Genomic DNA, 21,451 nt, shown 5'->3' with positions numbered 1-21,451 from the left:
TAAAAGGTTTCAATGACATTATTTTCCAAATATGTTTATGGAACAGCCACCATTGTCAATGGCTGGAAGTGGACAGTTCCCAGGGTGTTATTTTTAATAAGTCATTACTAACCATTATGATGCAGCATGGAACTCTTTATGGCTCTTGAAGGAAGGTGGCATCTTTTCTAACTAGGTTTTGATAATCGATAAGTAATTGTACAGGACTGGGAATGTGTGTTAGTGGTAGAGCTCTCTCCTAGCATGCACAAAGCTCTGGGTTTGATTCCTCAGTTCCACATAGATAGAAGAAGCCAGAAGTGGAGCCGTGGCTCAAGTGGTAGAGTGCCTTGAGCAAAAGAAGCTCAGGGACAGTGCCTAGGCTGAGTTCAAGACCCAGAACTGGAAAAAAAAAAAAACAACCGAGGCGGGGGATGGGGGGTGGGAAATGATCTAAAAAGAAATTTCTAAAAAGAAGAAATGCAAAGAGCCAAAAATATATGAAAAATGTCCAGTGTCTTTAGCCATGCTGGAAAACTAAAATAAAATAAATAAAACAATAGAAAGATAACACATGATGGCAAGTATGTAGAGAGAAAAGAACTGTCAGACAGATTGTAAATTGATACAAGCATTATGGCAAACAGGTTGAAGGTCTCTAAATAAATATATGATCTCAAGTACAATTATAATATGGCTATTTCAAGATTGTTTATAATAGCTCTGGTAAGGGATCAGTCTAAATGTCTATCAATGGAGAAATTGGTAATGGTCTCTCTCTCTCTCACACACACACACAGACATACACACACAAATACATGCATACACACACATATACATGCATACACACGCACACACACACAAATGATAATTTTCCAGGCATAACAGTGATTGGAAAGCTATCATTTGTAGCACAATGGAAGCAAAAGTCATCGAGACAAATGGCCCAGGATCGCTCAGATATGTAGAGAACAATGTTGACCATGGACTAGTGCTGAGCAGAGGTTGGGAAGAAGGGATGAAAAGGGGAGGGGAGGTTTGTTGATCGGTGTGAGTCACATCCAGTGTATGATTACTACTTGCTTATAAATAGGATAGTCACCTTCCATGTCTAGAAGACAACTGTTTCTCTCTGCCTAGATGACACCACTGCAGCGTAGGCCCCTGCCCCTGTCCCTAGCTAGTCTTCCCATTCCCCCTCCCCGGTACCTCCCCAAATCATCCTTATAAACACAACCCACAGCATACTATTCTGTGTGTGTGTGAGTGTGTGTGGGTGCAAGCACAGGCCAATATGTGGGCTTGAACTCCCTGTTCAAGGTGAGTGTTCAACTCTAAGTCACAGCTCCACTTCCAAGTTTTCTGGGGTCATGCACTTTCCTACCCAGGATAGATTTGAATAATGATCTGTCAGCAGTCAGCTGTACAATACTTTTTTATCTACATGCATATTCGGTTTACTATAGATTCACAATAAAGATAGGGAATCATTCAAGTGTCCATCACTGGACCAATAAAAAGACAGTAGTATATTGTTCAGCCAAAAACAAAAACAAAAGCAAAATCTGCCTGGTGCTGGTGGCTCCTGCCTGTCATCCTACCTACACATGAGGCTCAGACAGGAGGATTGAAGTCAAAGCCTGGAGCCCAGGCAGGAAAGTCCCTGAGAGTCTTACTTCAAATATCCATCAGAAAACCACGAATGGAGCTGTGCCTTAAAGTGGTAAAGCTCTAGCCTTGAGCAAAATGCTCAGGGACCGCTTACTGGCCCGGAGTTCAAGCACCAAAAAGAAACCAGAAAAAAAAAAAGAAAAAGAAACCAACAGTCAGACACTATGGATGGAACTGGAGGACACTCAGTTTCAAGAAGTAATGCAGACACCAATATCACACACCCCCTTTCATATTTGAAGACTAAGAAATAATGGCTTTAGAGTAGACAGGAGAACCACAGGACATTGTTGAAGCATGGCATGTCAGCCCTCTACTCACAGCCTCCTTTGGTGAAGTGCAGAGCCTGTGCTGCCCAGAGGCTCCCATGCCTTCTCTGATCCTGTCTCTCCCCACTCAGCCCAGACTTCCTAGCTGCAGCCACACTGGCATTTGCACTGTGCCAGCTGGGGGTCACTGCTATTCCAACTGCCTGGAAGCTTTTCCTGACACCCAGCTACTCACTCCCCCATCCTTCCCTCAACCCCCCCTTGCCAAAGAGATCTACTGTGATACTCAAAAATACAACCACGTGCACATGTGCACACAACACACATCTGCAAACACACAAAAACACAGAGTATTTCCAACACTCACCCTCATTCTTTCTGCCTTAATCTTCCTTTTCATATGTACTATGTAGTTCTTTTGTAAGTTTGGGTATTCTCATTCTCCATGCTTGAGTGTAAACTCACAAGGAGAGATATTTTCATGCTGTTCTCAGCATTCTGTCAGTCTTCAGCATGATGTCTTTCACCCTGTGGTCACTGGGTAATTGTCCATTGAATGAAGGCCTACCCATTCCCTCACACACTTATTCAACAAGTGTGCTGCCACACATGGTCAAAGCTCTTTCCCACTGTTTTCCCATGACTCCTCTCCACAGCCCCTGTCACCCTTGCCTCGGGGTCTCCTCACCTGTGTTTCCAACCCCTTTGCCTGAAGCTTTGCGCCCCTCAATCTGACATATGGAGATGCTGTGCACACACCACATTCTTTCCATACCACCTCAACTCCTCACTGGAGTTCTTCCAAGTCTCTCTGCGAACCATGAACCCGTCCTAGCTAATGGTCTGTGTGACATTGTGGCTAACCTGTGCAATCCTCATCCTAGGCCAACTTTTTGTTTTCTCTCCTTCAAGTGCTGAGCTAAATGCACTCCAGCTGTGCCACAGAGGTTTAGGAGTGTTCTAGCATGCCTGTGCATCACACTGTCAATTGAAAAGTCAAAGGAAGACCTGAGTTTTGGACAGTGAGCTCATCTAGCCCCAAAAGACTGGCATGGAATCATACAATGACTTGTCTCCTGCTTGGCACAAGGCGCTGCCCACAGCCCCAAGGGTCCACAATGCCCCTCCCCCCATCTCCATAATGCAACCCAACACTGAAATCCCACCCAGTGCAGCAGTGATGAGGCACCCTCTCTACTGCCCTGGGACTACTAGAAACTAGCCTCAAGTCAAACCCACTGCCGGGAACTGAAGCTTACTCCCTCATTTCAGGACCCCTGAGACAAAGAAAAAGATCTTAGAAGCCATGGAAATTCACAGTACTTCCCTCCCCATCCACCCACTTCACTGACCAATGATCCATGCGGAATTCAGAAGTCCCTAGTTTCCTCCTCTCAGCTCTCTTTCAGCATCAGGGTCAACCCTGCCTATCAGCAAGGTGCCCATTTCTTGTACACTTTTGGCTCTCAGTGATTCTGTCACAAATATCCTATCTCATTCTCTGGGAGGAACTCTGCACCCTAAATACCCCAGAGGTATACCACTGTTTCACTGGGAGCCTCAGCCTTCTCCTGCTGCAAATCTCATCAGTCTGCCCTGCACGCTCAGCCTCTTGACTCCAGTGAACATACAACAATGTGTCCAACTCCTCCCCATCACACACCTGTCATCCAAAGGCAGAATCACCCTCAGTACTTCCTCTGTGTAGAAATCTAATGCCCTGCTGAATGAATATCACAGTGTGGTGGTTCATATCCAATCTTACTGAATTTCTGCTCATGTCCACAGGTACTCATCTCCATCCACATGCTCCTCTATTTTCAAGCTTTCTTAGGTCTCTTGCTCATTCAAAGGTTTCTCCACCTCTAGCTGATAGGAAGGAAAAGTATTGTAATTTCTACATTTTTGGGTTCAAAAATGGGCTCCTGAGGTTTATAGTGTGGTAATATTTGAAATTCAGCTTCCTTTACATCATGGTTCCCCTAGACAATCAGGCCCTACTCTTCTTCCATGAGACCTAGAGGCTTCCCCTGGGAACTGCCAGGGGAAAGGAAGCACCATGGCCCAAACCTGGTGCTCTGGGGAAGGGGGTGTCAACTAGAAGCATCTTTGGGGACTGAAAGGGTGTCTCCTAAGAATCTGACATGTCTCAGTGCTGACACCCTTGTATTATGCAAATTCTCTGTTCATTTTCCACATGCAGCCCAACCCAACACCCTTTCCTTTCCCAAACATTTTAAGTTGTCCCTCATAAAAGTACACAAATTCCTTTTGTAATAACAGAGAAACCAACCTGTGCTGTACCAGATTCACAAAGTCTAGGTGCTGGAGGCTCACCTGTATAATCCTAACTATTGCACACGCTGACACTGAGAAGACTGCAAATAAAACCAGCCTGGGCAGACTCCATGTCCAACTCAGTAGAAAACAAGGCCTAGAAGAGTGACTTCACTGGTAGAACATCAGCCAGAAACACACCCACACTCAAGAGAGAGAAAGGGAAAGAGGGGGCCTGAGGGGAAGAAGGAATACAGACAGAGAGACAAACAGCGGGACAAGCATACATACCTAAAGACAGAGCGACAAAGAAACAAAGTCAGGAGAAAGGATTGAGTGAGAAGGAATGGAATAGGGAGAAGAGATTGATTAGAGGGAGGAGAGGAGAAGAATAATGGGGGTGTAATAGAAGAGAGATTGGAGACAGTAGAGGGGAGAAGGGCCCAAGAAAAGGCCACAGATGGAAAAGGAGACTGAGAATGAGAAAAGAACAGAGTTCAAGCCAGCACACTCCCAAATGCATACACACAACAAACAAAAAGACAATAAAAAAGCATTGAGAAATCATGGAAATAGTACTTTCCTCCCCAAACGCCCTCTTTACTGAACACTGTTCCACGAGGAGTTCAGTATTCCTTACATTCCTCCTCAGCTCTCTTTCAGCATCAGTATCAACCATGTCTTAAACTGGTTATGCATGCTTTGCATATTTAGACCTTATTGCTTCTCTCACCAGAAACCCATCTCATACTTTGAGAATAGCATTGCTCCCCAAATACCCCTGAGCAGTACCACTGATCCACCAGGAGCCCCAACCCTTCTCTTGCTGGTCATCTCATCCGTCTGCTCTGCAGGTTCAGCCTCCTGACCCAGAGTACACATAGAAAAGGCCAGGTTTGCCCAACTCCTCCCCATCATACACTTCTCACCCAAAGGCAGCATCAGTCCTCAGCACTGCCTCTGTGTGCAATTCTAATGCCTTGGGTGCACCAATACAAATATTGTGGTGTGAAGGCTCATATGCAACCTTAACGAATTTTGGTTCTTGTCAGAAGGCAGTCATCCCAGGCAGGGTCCATCCACGGGTGTGGTCCATGTGCAACTAAAGTCCATCCAGGTCCCGTCCTTCCATAGGCCCCAGTTTATCTCCATGATTCCTCAGGTCTCCTGTTCCTTGAACTCCTGTAGCTTAAAGGAAAGAACTATATTTTAATTCATATATTTTCTGATTCCAAAAATGGTCTCTTGTTGTTCAGAATGTTCAAATATTGAAAACTTGGCTCCCATAGCATTCTTGATTCCACAAGGAGAAAAATTGGGCTCTGCTATTCTTCCATGAGGCCTAAAGTCTTTACCGGGAAATGGAAGCACCAGGCCCAAGCTGGGTGCTCTGAGAAAGGGAGTGTCATCGGCGGGGGGGGGGGGGGCTCTCTGGGGACTCACAGAGTCTCTACTAAGACTCTGACACCTCTCAGTGCACTTGTACAGTGCACAAGTCATCCTTCCCTGTCCATTTACACCAACCCCTCACCCCTTCCTTCCACAACCAATTGTAAGGTGACTCTTACACAGCTGCCCCTCACATAAATACACAAATCCCCTTTCAAAATAGAGAAACCAACCTTTGCCACACCAGATTAACAAAGCCAATTGCATTCCCTGATGCTGTAGGCTCTTGTCTGTAATCCTACCTTTCTCCCACGTTGACACCTTGAAGACTGCATTTACAGGAAGGCTGGGAAGACTCCATCTTCAAATAACTAGAGAAATGCAAGCCTGGAAGTGTAACTCAAGCAGGAGAGAACCAGACATATCCATGAAAACTCAGAGAGAGAAAAAAGAGAAAGACAGAGAGGGAGAAAGGTAAAGAGGAAGAAAGGGAGAAGTGTAGAGAGAGAGGAGGAGTGAGGGAGGGGAGGAAGAGAGACAGATTCAAGAGCAGGAAGAGAGGGAGAGGGAATGGTAGAAGGTAGTAGAATAGCAAGAAGAGGAACAGGAGAATTAGAATACGAGTAGTTATGGGAGGAATGAAAACAAAGGAAGACAAATGAGAGTGGGAACAGGGGGAAGGTGGGAAAAGTGGAGAGAGGACAGAGAAGGCAAAGGAAACAGAGCATAGGAAAAAAAAGCACTGAGGTGTAGCAGCACACACTCACATACAACAAACAAAGGAAAAAAACTAAAAGAATAGGGATTGAGAAATCTTACAAATCATCAGTTAATTCCTTCCCACCCACCTTCTTCACTGAAGAATGGCCCATGTACAATTCAGGATTCCCCAGCTTCCATCTGAACCTGCCTCCTGTCATTTCTCCTTTACATTTATGTCCACCCTGTCATTTACCCCGTACCCATCTTTTCCCTCTTGTAGCCCTTATTGGGTCTCTCACCAGAATCCCATTTTGTTCTTCCAGGGGAGATCTGCTCCCAAATAGCCCTGGACCACTGATCCAAAGGAGCTCGGGCCCACCTCCAGCAGAAAATCTCATCAGTCTGCTCTGCAGGCTCAGCCTCCTGACATCAGTACACACATAGCAAAAGCCAGGTGTTGGGGCTGGGAAGGTGGCTCAGTGGTAGAGTGCTTGCCTTGTATGCATGAGGCCCTGGGTTCGATTCCTCAGCATCGTATAAGCAGAAAAAATGCCGGAAGTCGGGCTGTGGCTCAAGTGGTAGAGCGCTAGCCTTGAGCTGAAGAGCTGAGGGACAGCGCCCAGGTCCAGACTTCAGGCCCCATGATGGGAACCCGTCACCCCCAAGAAAAAAAAGTGTCAGGTGTGCCCAAATCCTCCCCATCACACACTGTCACCCAAGGGCAGACAGCATCATCCTGCACCACTCCTTCTCTGTGGAAATCTCATGGCCCTGGCTAAACCAACACAAATAACCCAGTGGTGAAGGTCATATCCAATCTTACCGAATTTTCGCTCCTGTCCAGATGCAGTCATCCCAGGCAGGGTCCATCCACAGGCTCCACTGTATCTTTATGCTTTCTTAGGTCTCGTGCTCATTCACAGGTTTCTCTGATTGGGAGAAAATGTATTTAATCCATACACTTTTTTTTCATTCACTAATGGGCTCAGGATGTTCAGAATGTTCTCATATTTGATACTCTGCTCCCCTGGCAATCTGATTTACTAACCAGAAAACTTGGGCTCTGCTCTTCTTCCATGAGGCCTAAAGTCTTCACTTGGGGACTGCTAGGGGAAAGGAAGCACCCTGCCCAAAGCCTGGTGTTCTGGGGAAGCGGTGTCAGTAGGGGACTCCCCGTGGATGAACAGATTCTCTACAATACCTCTCACTCCTTTCTGTGCTGACATACTGGCACTGTGCACAGGTTCTTTCCTCCCTGTCCATTCTGCACAACAACCCACCACATGTTTCCCTCCTGAAACATTTCAAGTTGTCTCTCACACATCTGTCCCTCAGATAAGTACACAAATCCCTGTGCTACACCCGATTAATAAGGTCAGAAACATTGCTGATGGTGGTGGATCATGCTTGTAATCATAGTTCTTCCAGAAGCTGACACCAGAAGATCAGAATTTAAACCAGCCTGGGCACACTCCATCTTCAATTAGAAAAATGCTGGCTTAGAGGTGTGACTTAAGTGATAGAGCAAGAGCTAAAAACATGCCAACTCAAAGAAAAAGATCTAGAGAGGCAGGAGAGAAAAAAGATTTATGAGTACAGTGGAAGGGAGAGAGAATCGAAGAGGAAGAGAAGAGGAGAGAGAAGAGGGAAAGGGGAAGAAGAGGAGAGGAATGGCTTGGAGGGAAGTGAGCTGGAAAGGGGAAGAGAGACAGGAAATAGAGAGAAAGAAGAGACAGAAAAGGAGACAGAGAAAGAGAAAATCACTCAGTTCAAGTGCCAGTACTAGCACACACTCACAAACACATGCACACAACCACAAAAAAACCCAAAGAAAATAAAATCAAAAGAGTGACACAACATGGAAATCAACAGTACTTCCCTGCCCACCCTTCTTCACTACAGATGGTTCCATGTAGAATTCAAGAGACCTTAGCTTCCTCCTCTCAGCTCTCCTTAAGTATCAGTGTCAACCCTGTCTATCAGCAAGGTGCCTATTATTTGCCCAATTTTGCCCTCATTGCTTCACTCACCAGATTCCCCTCTCATTCTTGCAGCTGAGTTCTGTTCCCCAAATACCCCTGAGCTGCACCACTGATCCAACAGGAGCCCCAGCCCACCTCCTGCTGCAAATCTCATCAGTTTGTCCTGCAGCTTCAATCTCCTGGCTCCAGTGCACATATAGCAAAGGCCAGGTGTGCCCAAGTGCTCCCCACCGCTCATCACCTAAAAGCAGCACCAGCCCTCAGCATTGCCTCTGTGTGGATTTCTAATATCCCAGCTGAACCAACACACATAACCCAGTGGTGGAGGTTCATATCCTATCTTACCAAATTTCTGTTCATGTGGGAACACAGTCTACCCAGGCAGGGTCCATCTTCAGGTATAGCCCATCCATCGCAACTACTTATAACCAGAAGTCCACAAGCAACTACTATTCTCCAGGCTTTCTCAGGTGTCTTGCTCCTTCAGAGATCACTCTCACTCTGGTGAATGGAAAGAAAAAATGCTTTAATTCATATACTTTGTGATACCAGAAATTGACTCTGGATGTTAAAAATGTTCTAATATTTGAAACTCAGCTTCCTTCCCTCCATGGTTCCCATAGGAAAAAAAATCAGCCCCTCCTATTCTTCCATGAGACCTGGATTCTTCCCTTGGGAACTTGGAGGGAAAACACCATGCCCAAAGCCTACGCTCTGGGGAAGCAGGGGTCAGCTGGGGCCTCTTTGGGGAGTCTCCCAAGGTCTCTACTAAGAACCAGACACCTCTCAGTGCTGACAGCCTTGCACTGTGCAAATGTAATTCTCTACCTGTTCATTCTGCACACCAGCCCACCATACCCTTCCTTTCCAAACACTTGTAAGGTGTCCCTCACACAGCTATACCTCACATGAGCATACCAATCCCTTTTGAAACAACAGAGAAACCAACCTGTGCTCTACCACATTCACAACGTCCAAAGAACTGCCAGGTACTGGAGGCTCATGTGTGTAATCCAAAGTATTCTACTAGTTGACATTGGGAAGACTGCAGACAAAGCCAGCCTGTGTAGACTCCACGTATTGCAACCAGAAAAATTCAGGACTAGAGGTGTGACTCCAGAGGTAGAACACCAGCCAGAAATATGAAAACTGAAAGAGAAAGTGAGAGCGAGAGACTGAGACAGACATGGGGGGGGGGACAGTGGAAGGAGAGACAGAGACAGAATCAGGAAGAAGAAAAGAGTGAGATGGAATGAGAAAGGGAGAAGAGGGGAAACATCAGAAAGGAAGGAGAAGAGCACAAAGTGAGGGAGTAGGAATGAAGAGGAATGGTAGAGGGGGGAAGGCAAAGAAAGGCCAGAGAGAGAAAGGAGACTTGGAGAGAAAGCCAGACAAGTATGGAGTTCAAGCCATTATACCACCACACACTCACAAATGGATCCAATAGTAAACGAAAAGAAAGACAATAAAGAAAAAGCATGGAGACATCATGGAAATTCACAGTACTTCCCTCCCCACCCACCCTCTTCAGTGAACTCTGGTCCCTGTGGAGTTCAGGGCTGTTAGCTTCCTCCTCTCACCTCTCCTTCAGCATCAGTTTCAACCCTGTCCATCACCAAGATGCCTGTCCTATGACCACTATGGTGCTCACTGCTTTTCTCAACACAAACCCATCTCATTCTTTGACAAGAGCTCTGCTCCCTAAATACCCCTGAGCTGCACCACTGGTCCACCAGCCTTCCTTCTGCAAATCTCATCATTATGCAGTGCAGGCTCACCCTCTGAGCCCAGTCCCCCCATAGCAAAGGCCAGCTGTGCCCAACTCTCCCCATCCCACACTTGTTACTCAAGGGCAGCATCCGCCCTCAGCACTGCCTCTGTGGGAATCTGATGACCTGGCTGAATCAAAACAAATTTCACAGTGGAGAAGGCTCACATCCAATCTCACTGGATTTCTGTGGGAATGCAGTCAGCCCAGGCAGGGTCCAGCCACAGGCACCATTATACAGCCATGCTTTCTCGGGTCTCCTGTTCCTTCACATAATTCACCACCTGTAGCTGAAAGCAAGGGAATATATTTTAACTTGTACACTTTGTGATTCCAAAAACGGACTCTTGCTGGTTCTCCCGGCAGACAATTAGGGTTTACTTTTCCATGAGTCCTACAGTTTTTCCCAGGGAACTGCCAGGGGAAAGGAAGCATCATGCCCAAAGCCTGGTGCTCTTGGGAAGGGGGTGTTAGCTGGGGGCTTCCCAGGAAACTACCAGAATCTCTAGAAAGATATGACAACACTGAGCGCTGACCCTTTGTGCAGTACACATGTTCCTCCCTCCCTGTCCATTTGCACACCAAGGCCACCACCCCTTCCTTCCACACCATTTGTAAGGTGTCCCTCACACAGCTGTCCCTTACAGAAGTACACAAAACCCTTTCAAATAACAGAGAAGCCAACCTGTGCTACACCAGACTAACAAAGTCTAATGTGTTGCCCGATGCTGGAGGTCCTTGCCTGTAATCCTAGCTATCCCACAAGTTTATCTGCAACATTACACATACAGCACTTTGGGAAATTCCTTCCTCAATTAACTAGAGAAATGAAAGCCTGGAGGTATGACTCAAGTGGGAGGGAACCAGTTATGACCATGTAAAATGAAAGAGAGAAAGAGAGACAGAGAGAGGAGAGACAGAGAAACAGACATTGTGAGAGACTGATTCAAGAGCAGGAAGAGAGGAAGACAGAATTGAACAGGAAGATTCATGAGGAGGGAATAGGAAGAGAAGAAGAGGGAGAAGAATGAAAGGGGAAGAATAAGAGGAATGTAAGAGGGAGAAAGAAAATTAGGGAAGGTAGTTGGGCTGGGGTGGAGAGGTGAGAAGGGGAGGATGAGAAGAGAGTGAAAAGGAGACAGAAAGAGAGAAAAGCAGAGTTCAAGCTCCAGTACCAGTACACATGCAAAACACGTACACACAACAAACCAACATGAGATAAAAGAAAAAGCATGGAGAAATCAAGGAAAGTCAGAGAACTTCCCTCCCCACCCACCCTCTTCACTAAATACTGGTCCATGTGGAGTTCAGGATTCCTCAGCTCCTCTCCTGACCGTCCTCCTCTGAGTTGTCATACAGCATCAGTGTCAGTCCTTTCTTCCAATAAGGTGCTCATCCTTTACCCTCTTTTGGCCCTCCTTGTTTCTCTCACCACAATCCCATCTCATTCTTTGAGGGGAGATTTGCTTCCCAAATGGCCCTGAGTTGGATCTGATTCACCCAGAGCTCCAGGTCACTTCCTTCCACAAACGTCATCAGTCTACTCTGAAGGCTCAGCTTCTTGACCCAGAGCACAAATAGCAAAGGCCATGTGGACCCAACTCCTCCCCATCACTCCCTTGTCACCCTCCGTAGCTGAACCAACACATATGACCCAGTGGAGGAGGGTCACATCCAATCATACCAAGTTTCTGCTCATATTCAGAAACAGTCAGCCCAGTCAGGGTCCATCCACAGGCAAAGTCCACCCAGGCGTCCATCCACAGCCACCACTATATCCATGCTTTCTCAGTAATCGTGCTCCTTCACACGTTTCTCCACCTCTCCCTTCAAGGAAGGAATATTATTCTACTTCATATCCTTGGCCCCCTTAGAGAAAATGGGGGCTCATGGGAGGAGTTGCAATTCAAAACAACCTGTCTAGGTAATAGGGTCTCTTTGATAGTGACAAACAACTCTCAAAGAAGAGATTCTTGGATGATGGTTTTATGTTGGTTTAATGAGATTGAGAGAGAAATCACACAGGCAGGAAAGTGCATTGAAATGGAGGAAAGTAAGGGGAGAAACCATTGAAAGTGAATGGGGTGAATGGAGACAGTTCCTCTCCATTCCCAGTGAAGATTTGCCTTTATGCTCCAACCCAGCCAGGGTAACTAGTGTGCTCACTGTTGTACCCAGTCACCTAGAGACTGCGGAAGGAGAAGCAGAGTCCAGGATGCTTCCTGCCCCTCACATGCATGGATTTGTATACCACCAAGCTCAAGGGCCTCATCTTCAACTGAAATAAAGAAATCAATAAACTAGCAAGTAGGGACACAAGCAACCTACCTGGAAGGTGAGATGATGACCTGCTGCAGAATTTGGGACAAAAACACCTTAGTGTTCAGGGCACAAATGGGAAAGGTTGTTCAAGGAAGTGACAATACTCTTAAGTAAGGGATCGATGTGGAAATGCCCAGCTCAGAAGGCACAGGCAGCTTCAGGCCACCTTTCAGTTTACCTTTCAGCACTGGAAAGCCTTGGTGATGTCAGCTGTCCTTTCTCCAGAAGGAATCCCTGCTGGTGAATCACACAACCTGGCCATGCTGGCCTGAGATGTCCGCAGGGTGGACTTCCTGCATGACTCCTTCCCCACTTGCAGCTCTTCAATTGTACACCTCTCTGCTTTTCCACACTCCAGATAGAGTCACCCCGAAGGTCTGAGTCTGGTGGGTGGTTTTCAATTCTGCTGTTTCAGAGTTCTGTACCCCTTTCTCTGGGCCAGCTTTACTCTCAATCTGTGGACATTACTTTGGGACGTTCACGACTTGCAGCTCTTCAATTCCACACCTCTCTGCTTTTCCACACCCCAGTTAGAGTCACCCCAAAGGTCTGAGTCTGGTGGGTGGGTTTTCAATTCTGCTGTTTCAGATTCCTGTACCCCTTTCTCTCGGACAGCTTTACTCTCAATCTGTGGACATTACTTTGGGGCATTCCCCACTTGCAGCTATTCAATTGTACACCTCTCTGCTTTTCCACACCCCAGTTAGAGTCACCCCGAAGGTCTGAGTCTGGTGGGTGGTTTTCAATTTTGCTGTTTCAGAGTTCTGTACCCCTTTCTCTGGGCCAGCTTTACTCTCAATCTGTGGACATTACTTTGGGGCATTCATGACTTGCAGCTCTTCAATTCCACACCTCTCTGCTTTTCCACACCCCAGTTAGAGTCACCCCAAAGGTCTGAGTCTGGTGGGTGGTTTTCAATTCTGCTGTTTCAGATTCCTGTACCCCTTTCTCTCGGACAGCTTTACTCTCAATCTGTGGACATTACTCTGGGGCCTTCACACAGCAGCAGATTCTTCAAAAAATAGTGACTATCCTGTTAGCCACCCTCCTCCAGCCCTGTCTAATGTTCCAGCTTGGGGCTATGGCCTCCCCCTGAGGCTGCGCAGTGGGAAGAGCATTTTCCACTGAGCGGGAACTGTCTAGTGTGCCCGAGCAGCTAAAAGAATCCGGGCCCCAAATGAAGCTGGAACTGGAGATCTACAGGGTATAGAGCGGAAGGACAGGCAGACTGGCACTGTGGGTTCTCTTCAGAAGGGACTGAAATTCTGAGGACAAGCTGAAGGCCTTAGATGGTGCAGAAAAGGTGGCTCTTTTTCATGCAGGGAGAGGGCTGGTGGGATTGTCCTCAGGAGTTGGGCATGGTGGCCTAGCCCAAGGCATCGTTTTTGGTTCTACACTGCTGGCATTCTCCTTGAAGTATTCCTGCATGAGCAGGTAGGTGCCCATGGCTTCATTGAATTCTCGGCCCTGGATTGCCTTTTCAATGCCAGCTACGCTGTACCCCATGTCGCACATGACTGTGACAATAATGGGGTCCAGCTTCTTGGGAAGTGGCTCATCAGGAAGCAGGCCAAATCCCACACCTAGAGCCAGCCATGGGTGCTGCATTATTTTCTTAATAGCAGGCCTCTGATTGAAGTCCACAGTCAGCAGTTTAGAAAGGAGATCACGGTCCATTGCAGATAGGTAAAGGGGACCCGTGTACCTGGCCTCTAGGATTTGTTTCTCTATCTGAGTCATCTTATACCCCTCAAATGGGAACTTTCCTGTTGTCATCATATATAACAGGATGCCCAAGTCTCAAATGTCCACCTTGTACCCATCGAACATGTTGTATAGGAACACTTCAGGAGGGCGGAATATCAAGGCTCCACAAACCCCCTTTACCAACTGCCCTGCGGTCACCCTGATGCTAAGGCCAAAATCACTGACCTTGGCATTGTGATTGGTGTCCAACAGCACGTTGTCGGCCTTCAGGTCTAGGTGTGCAATACCGTTCACATGAAGGTGCCGAACGGCACTCGTGATCTGCCTGAACAACCTCTTGGCTTCAGACTCGAAGAGGCGGCTGCAAGGAGGTTTATTGATATACGCCAAGAGATGGCCCTGAGTGGCCAGCTCAGTGACCAGGTACACACAGTGTTCATCCTCCATCACCTGGAACAATCGGATGATGTGTGGGTGATGTACACTCTTCACAATGTCCACCTCATTTTCGAGATCCCGGCTTCTCAGCTTTTTCTTGGGGAGAACTTTGACTGCCACTGTGGTGTCTGTGAGGCGGTGATGGGCCAGCTTTACATGGCCAAAGCTGCCGTAACCAATGATCTCTCTTAAGTTGTAGTGTCCAATGACAGTGACCTCCTCCTCCCTGGGGGAGGAACTAAAGTTGTACATTAACATCTTGCAGCTGGGATGGCAAGTGATCAAGATTAAGAATTATCTAAGATAATCTAAATAGAGTTAGTAACTCAAGATTAAGAATTATCTAAGATAATCTAAATAGAGTTAGTAACTTATAGATCTTAAAAGGAAACTACCAATGAACAAGTAAATACAACCCCCCCACCCCCAACAAGTAAATGAAATCCCCAAACCCAAACAACAAAACTACCCCCCCACACACACCCAAAGAAAGCAGCCAAGTAGCTCGAAGTTAGTCCAGCGGGTCACCAAGTAAAAGCTCCAGCGCTGTAACTGACAAAGCTGGAGAGCAGCTGCCTCTTATATACCCTGCTGGGAATGCCTCACAATGCCCTGTGATGTCAGGGGCAGATGGACCAATCACAAGTCAGGCCATTGACATCAATGAGGAAGTGGACCAATCAGAGCCCAGTGCACACCCACTGGCAGTTAGGTACTTGGACCAGGAAGACCCTGGTTGCCAAGGACAATGGGCACATGGCAGGATGCTCTTCCTGTTACCATGGCAGCCACGTGGGAACCATGAGGACATTGGCCAGTGGCCCTCATCTTTCTTGGGGGTTGGGCATCCTAGGATGGCCCCTGGGAGGAAATCACCCACTGGGCTCTTGATGAGACAATCCAGAGAGCGAGACAATCCTTGCAGGCACCGAAGAAGTGCACAAAACAAGTTTATTGACACTATTTACACCAGAAAGGTGTCTTGAGACTACCTTGTCCTGGGCTAGATACCCAGAACCAAGAGCAGCCTCAGCCACCAAACCTCCAAACCTCCAATAGGCAGTTCTGACCCTCCAACCTTCATTAGTTGGTCTGCAAACCACCAATTAGTCGGTCTGCAAACCTCCAAACCTCACACCTCCAAAGCTCCAAAGCTCCAACCCTCCAAAGAGGAAGGCTTTTCCCTTTCTTCCCTTCCTCCCCCACATGCAGGCCTCTCCACTGTCCACAGACCTCCTGGAGGGAGGTCCCAAATGGCCATTCATGCTCCTCCCCCAAGCTGCCCAAGTCCAATCCCAATAGGCAGCTTGCTATGTGCATGCCTCTAATAGCATGCTCCGCCCCCTTGTGGTGGCAGGCCCCTCCAGTGCCCCTTGGGGTGGTGACATCAGCCTCTCAATGCTCTGCTCTGTCCAGCGGCCGGGTCTGTGGAGGTGTGAGGCTTGACTCTTGATGCTGCTCCCCCTCCAGCAGGCCAGACCATGGGGCCACTTTATGGGGCCCCACTGATTATTGAGGCCCCACAGTTTATATTACAGAGTCTATCCTTGTACAGAAATTAGAACACTGTCCTTTTCACATAGCATGGTCTGCATCTCATTGCAAGGGAGCCTGAGATATGGAGACTTTGTACCAATTCAACTCAAACATTTCTTTCCACTTGAGAAGAGAGACCACACATCCAAGATGAAGTCATAGTTTTGTCCACATCTGCCATTCTCATTTCTGATTCCAGTTTGTATGGGTTCCTGTGCTGCTTTCTACCTCTTTTACTGTTTTTGATTCACTTAATCACTTTTTTCCATCTTTATTTGTCCCTCACAGGTGAGAAATAAAGTCTCTTGCTTTTATAGCTTTTAGTACTGTTGTCTCAAATTTTAATATATCTATCATTGTTCTAATAAAAACCATCCATGAAATATGTCTATCTCAGAGGCAGAGTCCTATTTTATGGAACTGAGGTTTATTCTACTTGAGAGGTCTTTTATTCTTTATTTCATTTATTTATTCCTTTATTTTTGGCCATGAGCATGAACTCTGGACCTGGGCACTGTCCCTCAGCTCTTCAGCTAACTCCTAGAAGTCTACCACTTGAGCCACAGTACCAGTTCTGGTTTTCTGGTGGTTTATTGGAGATAAGAGTCTCATGGGGGAGTTCAACCACTTTGGAAAGTAGTATGGAGGTTCCTCAAAAGACTCCACATAGAGCTCCCCTATGACCCAGCAATCCCACTTTTGGGCATTTACCCAAATGTTTACAAACAAGACCACACTAAAGCTACCAGCACAACTATGTTTATTGCAGCATTATTTACCATAGCTAAGATATGCAACCAACCCAGATGCCCCTCAGTAGATGAATGGATCAAGAAGATGTGGTATATATACACAATGGAATTCTATGCCTCCATCAGAAAAAAATGACATTACCCCATTTGTTAGGAAATGGAAAGACTTGGAAAAAATTATATGAAGTGAAGTAAGCCAAGCCCAAAGAAACATAGGTCCCATGATTTCCCTTATATGCAATATCTAGTATATTCATGAGTCAAGCAGAAAAGGTCAGATAAGGTGATGTTAGGAAAATGAACCCTAAGATATGTATTTTAAATGTTTTTTTTCTTTCATGCATTTGTTTCTAATGCAATTATAAGATTATTTCTTTGTTGCTTTGTATGTCCCTCCCCCACAGTATAACCCCTGCTTTCACTGTATTTGATGTCGGTATAATTTGTGGAGGGGAAGGGGAAAAACAAGTCGTTTAAATAAGGATACAGGTGGACCTGTTGCAAAAATGAGAAGTACAAGTTGTCATGTTAAAAACGAACTTTACAACTTGGTGGGAGGGAGGATTGGGTGAGGGGGGGAGGGAGGATGGGAAGGGATGGGAAGGGTAAACAAAGGAGGAGGCTACAATGCTTGATAAGAAATATACACACTATCTTGCCCATGTAATTGTAACCCCTCTGTACAGTATTTTCACATACACACACACACAAAACATTGCTAAGCTTTCTGCAATGCTTATCAAGCTGAAACCCCAGGAGAAAGCACAAAATCTCTATGGCTCATGGCTACTTGTTTGGTCCTGAAACTCCTATTTTCACGATAAAAAAAGAAAGAAAAAAAAAGAGTCTCATGGACTTTCCTACCTGGGCAGGCTTTCAACTGCTATCCTCACATTTCAGTCTCTTGAGTAGCTAGGATTATAGGCATGAGCCACCACTACCCAGCCACTTGATAAGTCTTTTTAAAGGAATTAATCGTGTGTCAGGCACTGATGGCTCCCCCCTGTAATTCTAGCTACTCAGGAGGATGAGATCTGAGGATCTCTGTTGGAATCCAGCCTGGGCAGGAAAGTCCATGAGACTCTTCTCGACAATCACCAGATAACTAACCTCAATTGTCTCTATGCCTCAAAGTGGTTGAGAGTTGGCCTTAAGCAAAAAAGCTCAGGGACAGCACCCAGGTAGGGGCTCATGGTCCACCCGCTTCCCTCCTGGCTATGTTCTCTGTGATCTGAGGATCTCCATTTCCCTATATCCACTGGTGGAGCTATGGATATAGCTGTCTCCCCCAACAGCTGCAGCCCATGTTGCATGGTGTTGGTTCCTGAGGGCCTCTTCAGCTTCACCCCAGGCAGATCTCATGTGTGGGTCCAGCTGCAGTAGCCATCCTTGGACAACCCAGATTCAATGTAAGTGAGCCTCCCTTCCTTACCCCCCTTCATTTCCCTCTTCTCCATTCTCTCCTCTGCCACTGTGTGGGAGCCATCTCTAGACAACCCCCTTTCAAGTTAAGTGGGCCCAACCTTACTTTATGGCCTCTGAACCCCAACCCACTAGGCCCCACAGCTCCCCCACTAGCCACCACCTCAGACCCCTCCCCCAACTACCACCCTGCCCTTCCCTACCCTACCCTGTGCATTCCCCACTGCCACCCTCACCCTGTCTTCCCATCCCCCACCCTGTGCTCCCCCTCCTCATGCTTCCCCACTCCAGTGATTCCCCCACCTCAACCACGTGCCTCCCCTATTACCTACACTGACCCTGTCCCCACACCTCAGACCATCCCAGCATGCATTGGTGAGGGGAGTTGCATGGGCACGAACCCACATTTCTGATGAGATAGGTCTGGACCCATGTGTCACAGTCACTGGAGCTGGGGGTCCCTTGGTTTCCCAGTTATCTTCTGGTGGTTGTGGGGCTGGAGCTGTGGGCGTTGCCTCCTCAATTGGTGCTGTATGTGCCAAAGCTCCATGGAGCCCAAGGGATCTTCTGGTTCACCATGTAGTCCTTCACCTTCCTGCTCAGTGTGGGCCCAGATGCGGGATCCAAACGCAGATAACACCAATTCGAGGTAAGTGAGTCCCATACCTTTCATTTCTGTCTTTTCCATTTTCTCCACTGCCTCCCATGGGAGCCATCCCAGATCAGCCCTGTTTTGACTTAAGTGGGCCTAGCCCCTCTTGCCCCGCCTTTACCCCCTCTGCCAGGCCCCATACCATTTCCAGCTGTGTTGATGTGTTATAGTGGATACAAGAGAAGGAAGGCCAGGAATGGAGTCTGCCACACCATTTCTGTGGGCTATGACCTGTGGAGCTTAGGGTTTGGGGACTGGCTGTTTAGATGCAGCCACCTTCCCCAACCAACTGAAACAAGGAGAACTTGTCTTAGGAACTCGTCATCTTCAGCCGGTAGAATTCCATCTTCTTGGTCCATGTCTTCTCAGGTGTCAGTGAAATCCCAGATGCCCTTGTTTTGAGATAATAGGCCATGTTACCCCTCCTTAGAAATGGATGATGGGCAAAGAGTTGTGTGCATTTGTGTTTACCATTCACAAGAATACACATACAGGATGCCATATTGGGCTGGAGGTGCACTGTAGAAGAGCTAAGAGAAGGCAGGCCTGTTCTTGGAGTCTGCCTCCTCTCCCTGCTCATCTTTTCTCCCATCTATAACCTATGGAGCTTGGGGTTATGGGCCTGGAACTGGGGATGCTGCTGCCCTCTGCCCTCCCCTAACCAATGCTTCTCCTGTTACAGAGAGATTGTGCCAAGTGGCCTGTTCTTCACCTTGTGGATTACCTTTGGTTGGTCTCTCCATGTAGGGCCAGGGTGCCACTGCCATCCCAAATGCCCAAGACTCCAGGTAAATGGGCCTTTTTCACCATTCATGGGACTCAATCACAGGTGTGGCTTTGTGTGTGTGCATGTTCAAGGTTGAGGAAGGCACCTATATATGGCTGACTTTGCCTCTTCTTGTGCAATTGAGGGCCCGAGGGAATGAAGGCTGGGGATGGAGTCCTTCATGCCTCCCAAGGTATGGTCTGTGTAGCCTGGGATTGTCGGCTTGCTGAGGATGCTGTTGCCATTCACATCTAGTGTTTCACCTGCTACAGGGAGGTCCTGCATGGTGGCCTGTATCTCCTCACCTCACAGACATCCATCTTCCTGGTCTGGGTGGGCCCAAGTGTGGGTACCATCCATGGATGCCCCATTTTGAGGTAAGTGGGTGTCCTTCTGCCTTAACCCTGAGGAAACCAAATCATAGGTGAGGGCTTGTATGCATGCATATGTACAGGTGATCACAGAATGCACATAAGTGGTACCTGATTAGCCTGGCAATGGGCTATATTGGACCCACTAGAAGGAAGGCCAGAGCTTCGAGATGGTTCCATCTATGGCCTATGTAGTTCGGGGTTGTGGGCTTGGAGTGCTGCTGCCTTCCCCAACCAGTGCCTCTCCTGATAAATGGGAGGTCATGCCAGGTGGCCAGTTCTTCACCTTGCAGACTATTGTTTTGCTGGTTCCATCCTATAGACACAGGTTCTAGTACAACCCAGATGCCCAAGTATCAAGTGACCTGTTCCTCACATTGTGAGGACTGATTGTGGTGTGGTTGTATGTAACATTAGTGTGCAGTAACTGTGGCCAGGTTTGCCTCTTCATGTGCTTTTGTGAGCCAAAGGGAAGGAAGGCCAGGGATGGTTTTTCATGCCTCCCAGGCTATGACTTGTGTAGCCCGGGGTTATGGGCCTGGATTGCAGATACTGCCACCCTCCTCAACCAGTGTTTCATCTCTTAACAGGGCAGTCCTACCCGAGGACTGCTTCAACTTCAGCTCTATAACCTCTTCGTGGTGGTGTGGGTCCAGTGGGAGCTGCCATCCCGGATATCTGTAATTTAAGGTGAGTTGACTCCCACCCATCCCCTGTGCAAAAAGATTCGTGTGAACGGTTTTGCAGACATGCAAAGTAATGTGCGTACATGCTGCCTCAGTGGTCCCACATATCTGCCCAGCTAATGCCTGTGTATCCCGGGATTATTGGTATGGAGCAGGAGATGTTGCCACCACCTTCTCTAACTAGTGCTTCACCTGCTACAGGGAGTTCATGCCTGAGGGCTTCTTGCTAGTCTTAAGGAATTCTGAATTCCTGGTCTGTTTCAGGCCACAGCGGATGCCATCCCACATGCCCCCCACCATTTCATGATAAGTTAGACCTCTTCTGCCACTCTATGGGAACCGAATCACTAGTGAAGGGTTGTGTATGTGTGTACATACGTTCACAGTAGGGTATGTACATGGTGTCAGATTGGACTGGTTGCGTGCGATATTATAGGACCCAATAGAAGGAAGGCTTGGGGCTTCCTTGACATAGGGGCTGCCTTGTGTCAATATTCAGCTGTGCTCTGTATAGCCCAGGGTGTGGGATTGGAAGTGGGGATTCTGCCACCATACCCAACCAGTACTCCTCCTGCCATAGGGAAAACATGCCCTGTGCCTTGTTCTTTGCCTCATGAACTAACCTGTAGGCCCAGGTGACAATGCCATTCCAGATGCCCTAGTTTCTGGGCAAGTAGGACCACTCCTCCTTTGTGGTGACTGTATGTGTGTCCACAACTTTGAGGAACACATGCACCTGTGGCCTGATTTTCCCACACAGGT

General features: G+C 47.5%; 1 protein-coding gene across 1 annotated transcript; it reads right to left on the bottom strand.

Moving 5' to 3' along the window:
* Positions 1–10,224: 10,224 nt before the first annotated feature.
* On the bottom strand, positions 10,225–15,014 carry LOC138827181 (testis-specific serine/threonine-protein kinase 5-like). Its single transcript, XM_070022670.1, has 3 exons — positions 14,988–15,014; positions 14,292–14,742; positions 10,225–10,327 (listed from the first exon to the last, which is right to left on the bottom strand). The coding sequence occupies exons 2-3, from the start codon at positions 14,511–14,513 to the stop codon at positions 10,271–10,273; spliced, it is 279 nt and encodes a 92-aa protein (XP_069878771.1). The 5' UTR covers positions 14,514–14,742; positions 14,988–15,014; the 3' UTR covers positions 10,225–10,270.
* Between the last annotated feature and the right edge of the window lie 6,437 nt (positions 15,015–21,451).

The sequence above is a fragment of the Dipodomys merriami genome, unplaced genomic scaffold (assembly GCF_024711535.1).
Source record: "Dipodomys merriami isolate MVZ:Mamm:240054 unplaced genomic scaffold, mDipMer1.0.p SCAF_151, whole genome shotgun sequence".
Classification (NCBI taxonomy): domain Eukaryota; kingdom Metazoa; phylum Chordata; class Mammalia; order Rodentia; family Heteromyidae; genus Dipodomys; species Dipodomys merriami.
Note: the sequence above shows the minus strand (reverse complement) of the source record. Positions and strands in the feature narration are given on the sequence as shown.

Excerpts from the sequence above, each read along its gene's own strand:
- LOC138827181 (XM_070022670.1), bottom strand. The coding sequence starts at position 14,513 with ATGGAGGATGAACACTGTGTGTACCTGGTCACTGAGCTGGCCACTCAG. Across the intron at positions 10,328-14,291 it reads ACACCAATCACAATGCCAAG|CTACAGGTGGTGAATTATGT; the intron begins GTCAGTGATTTT and ends CCTTGCTTTCAG.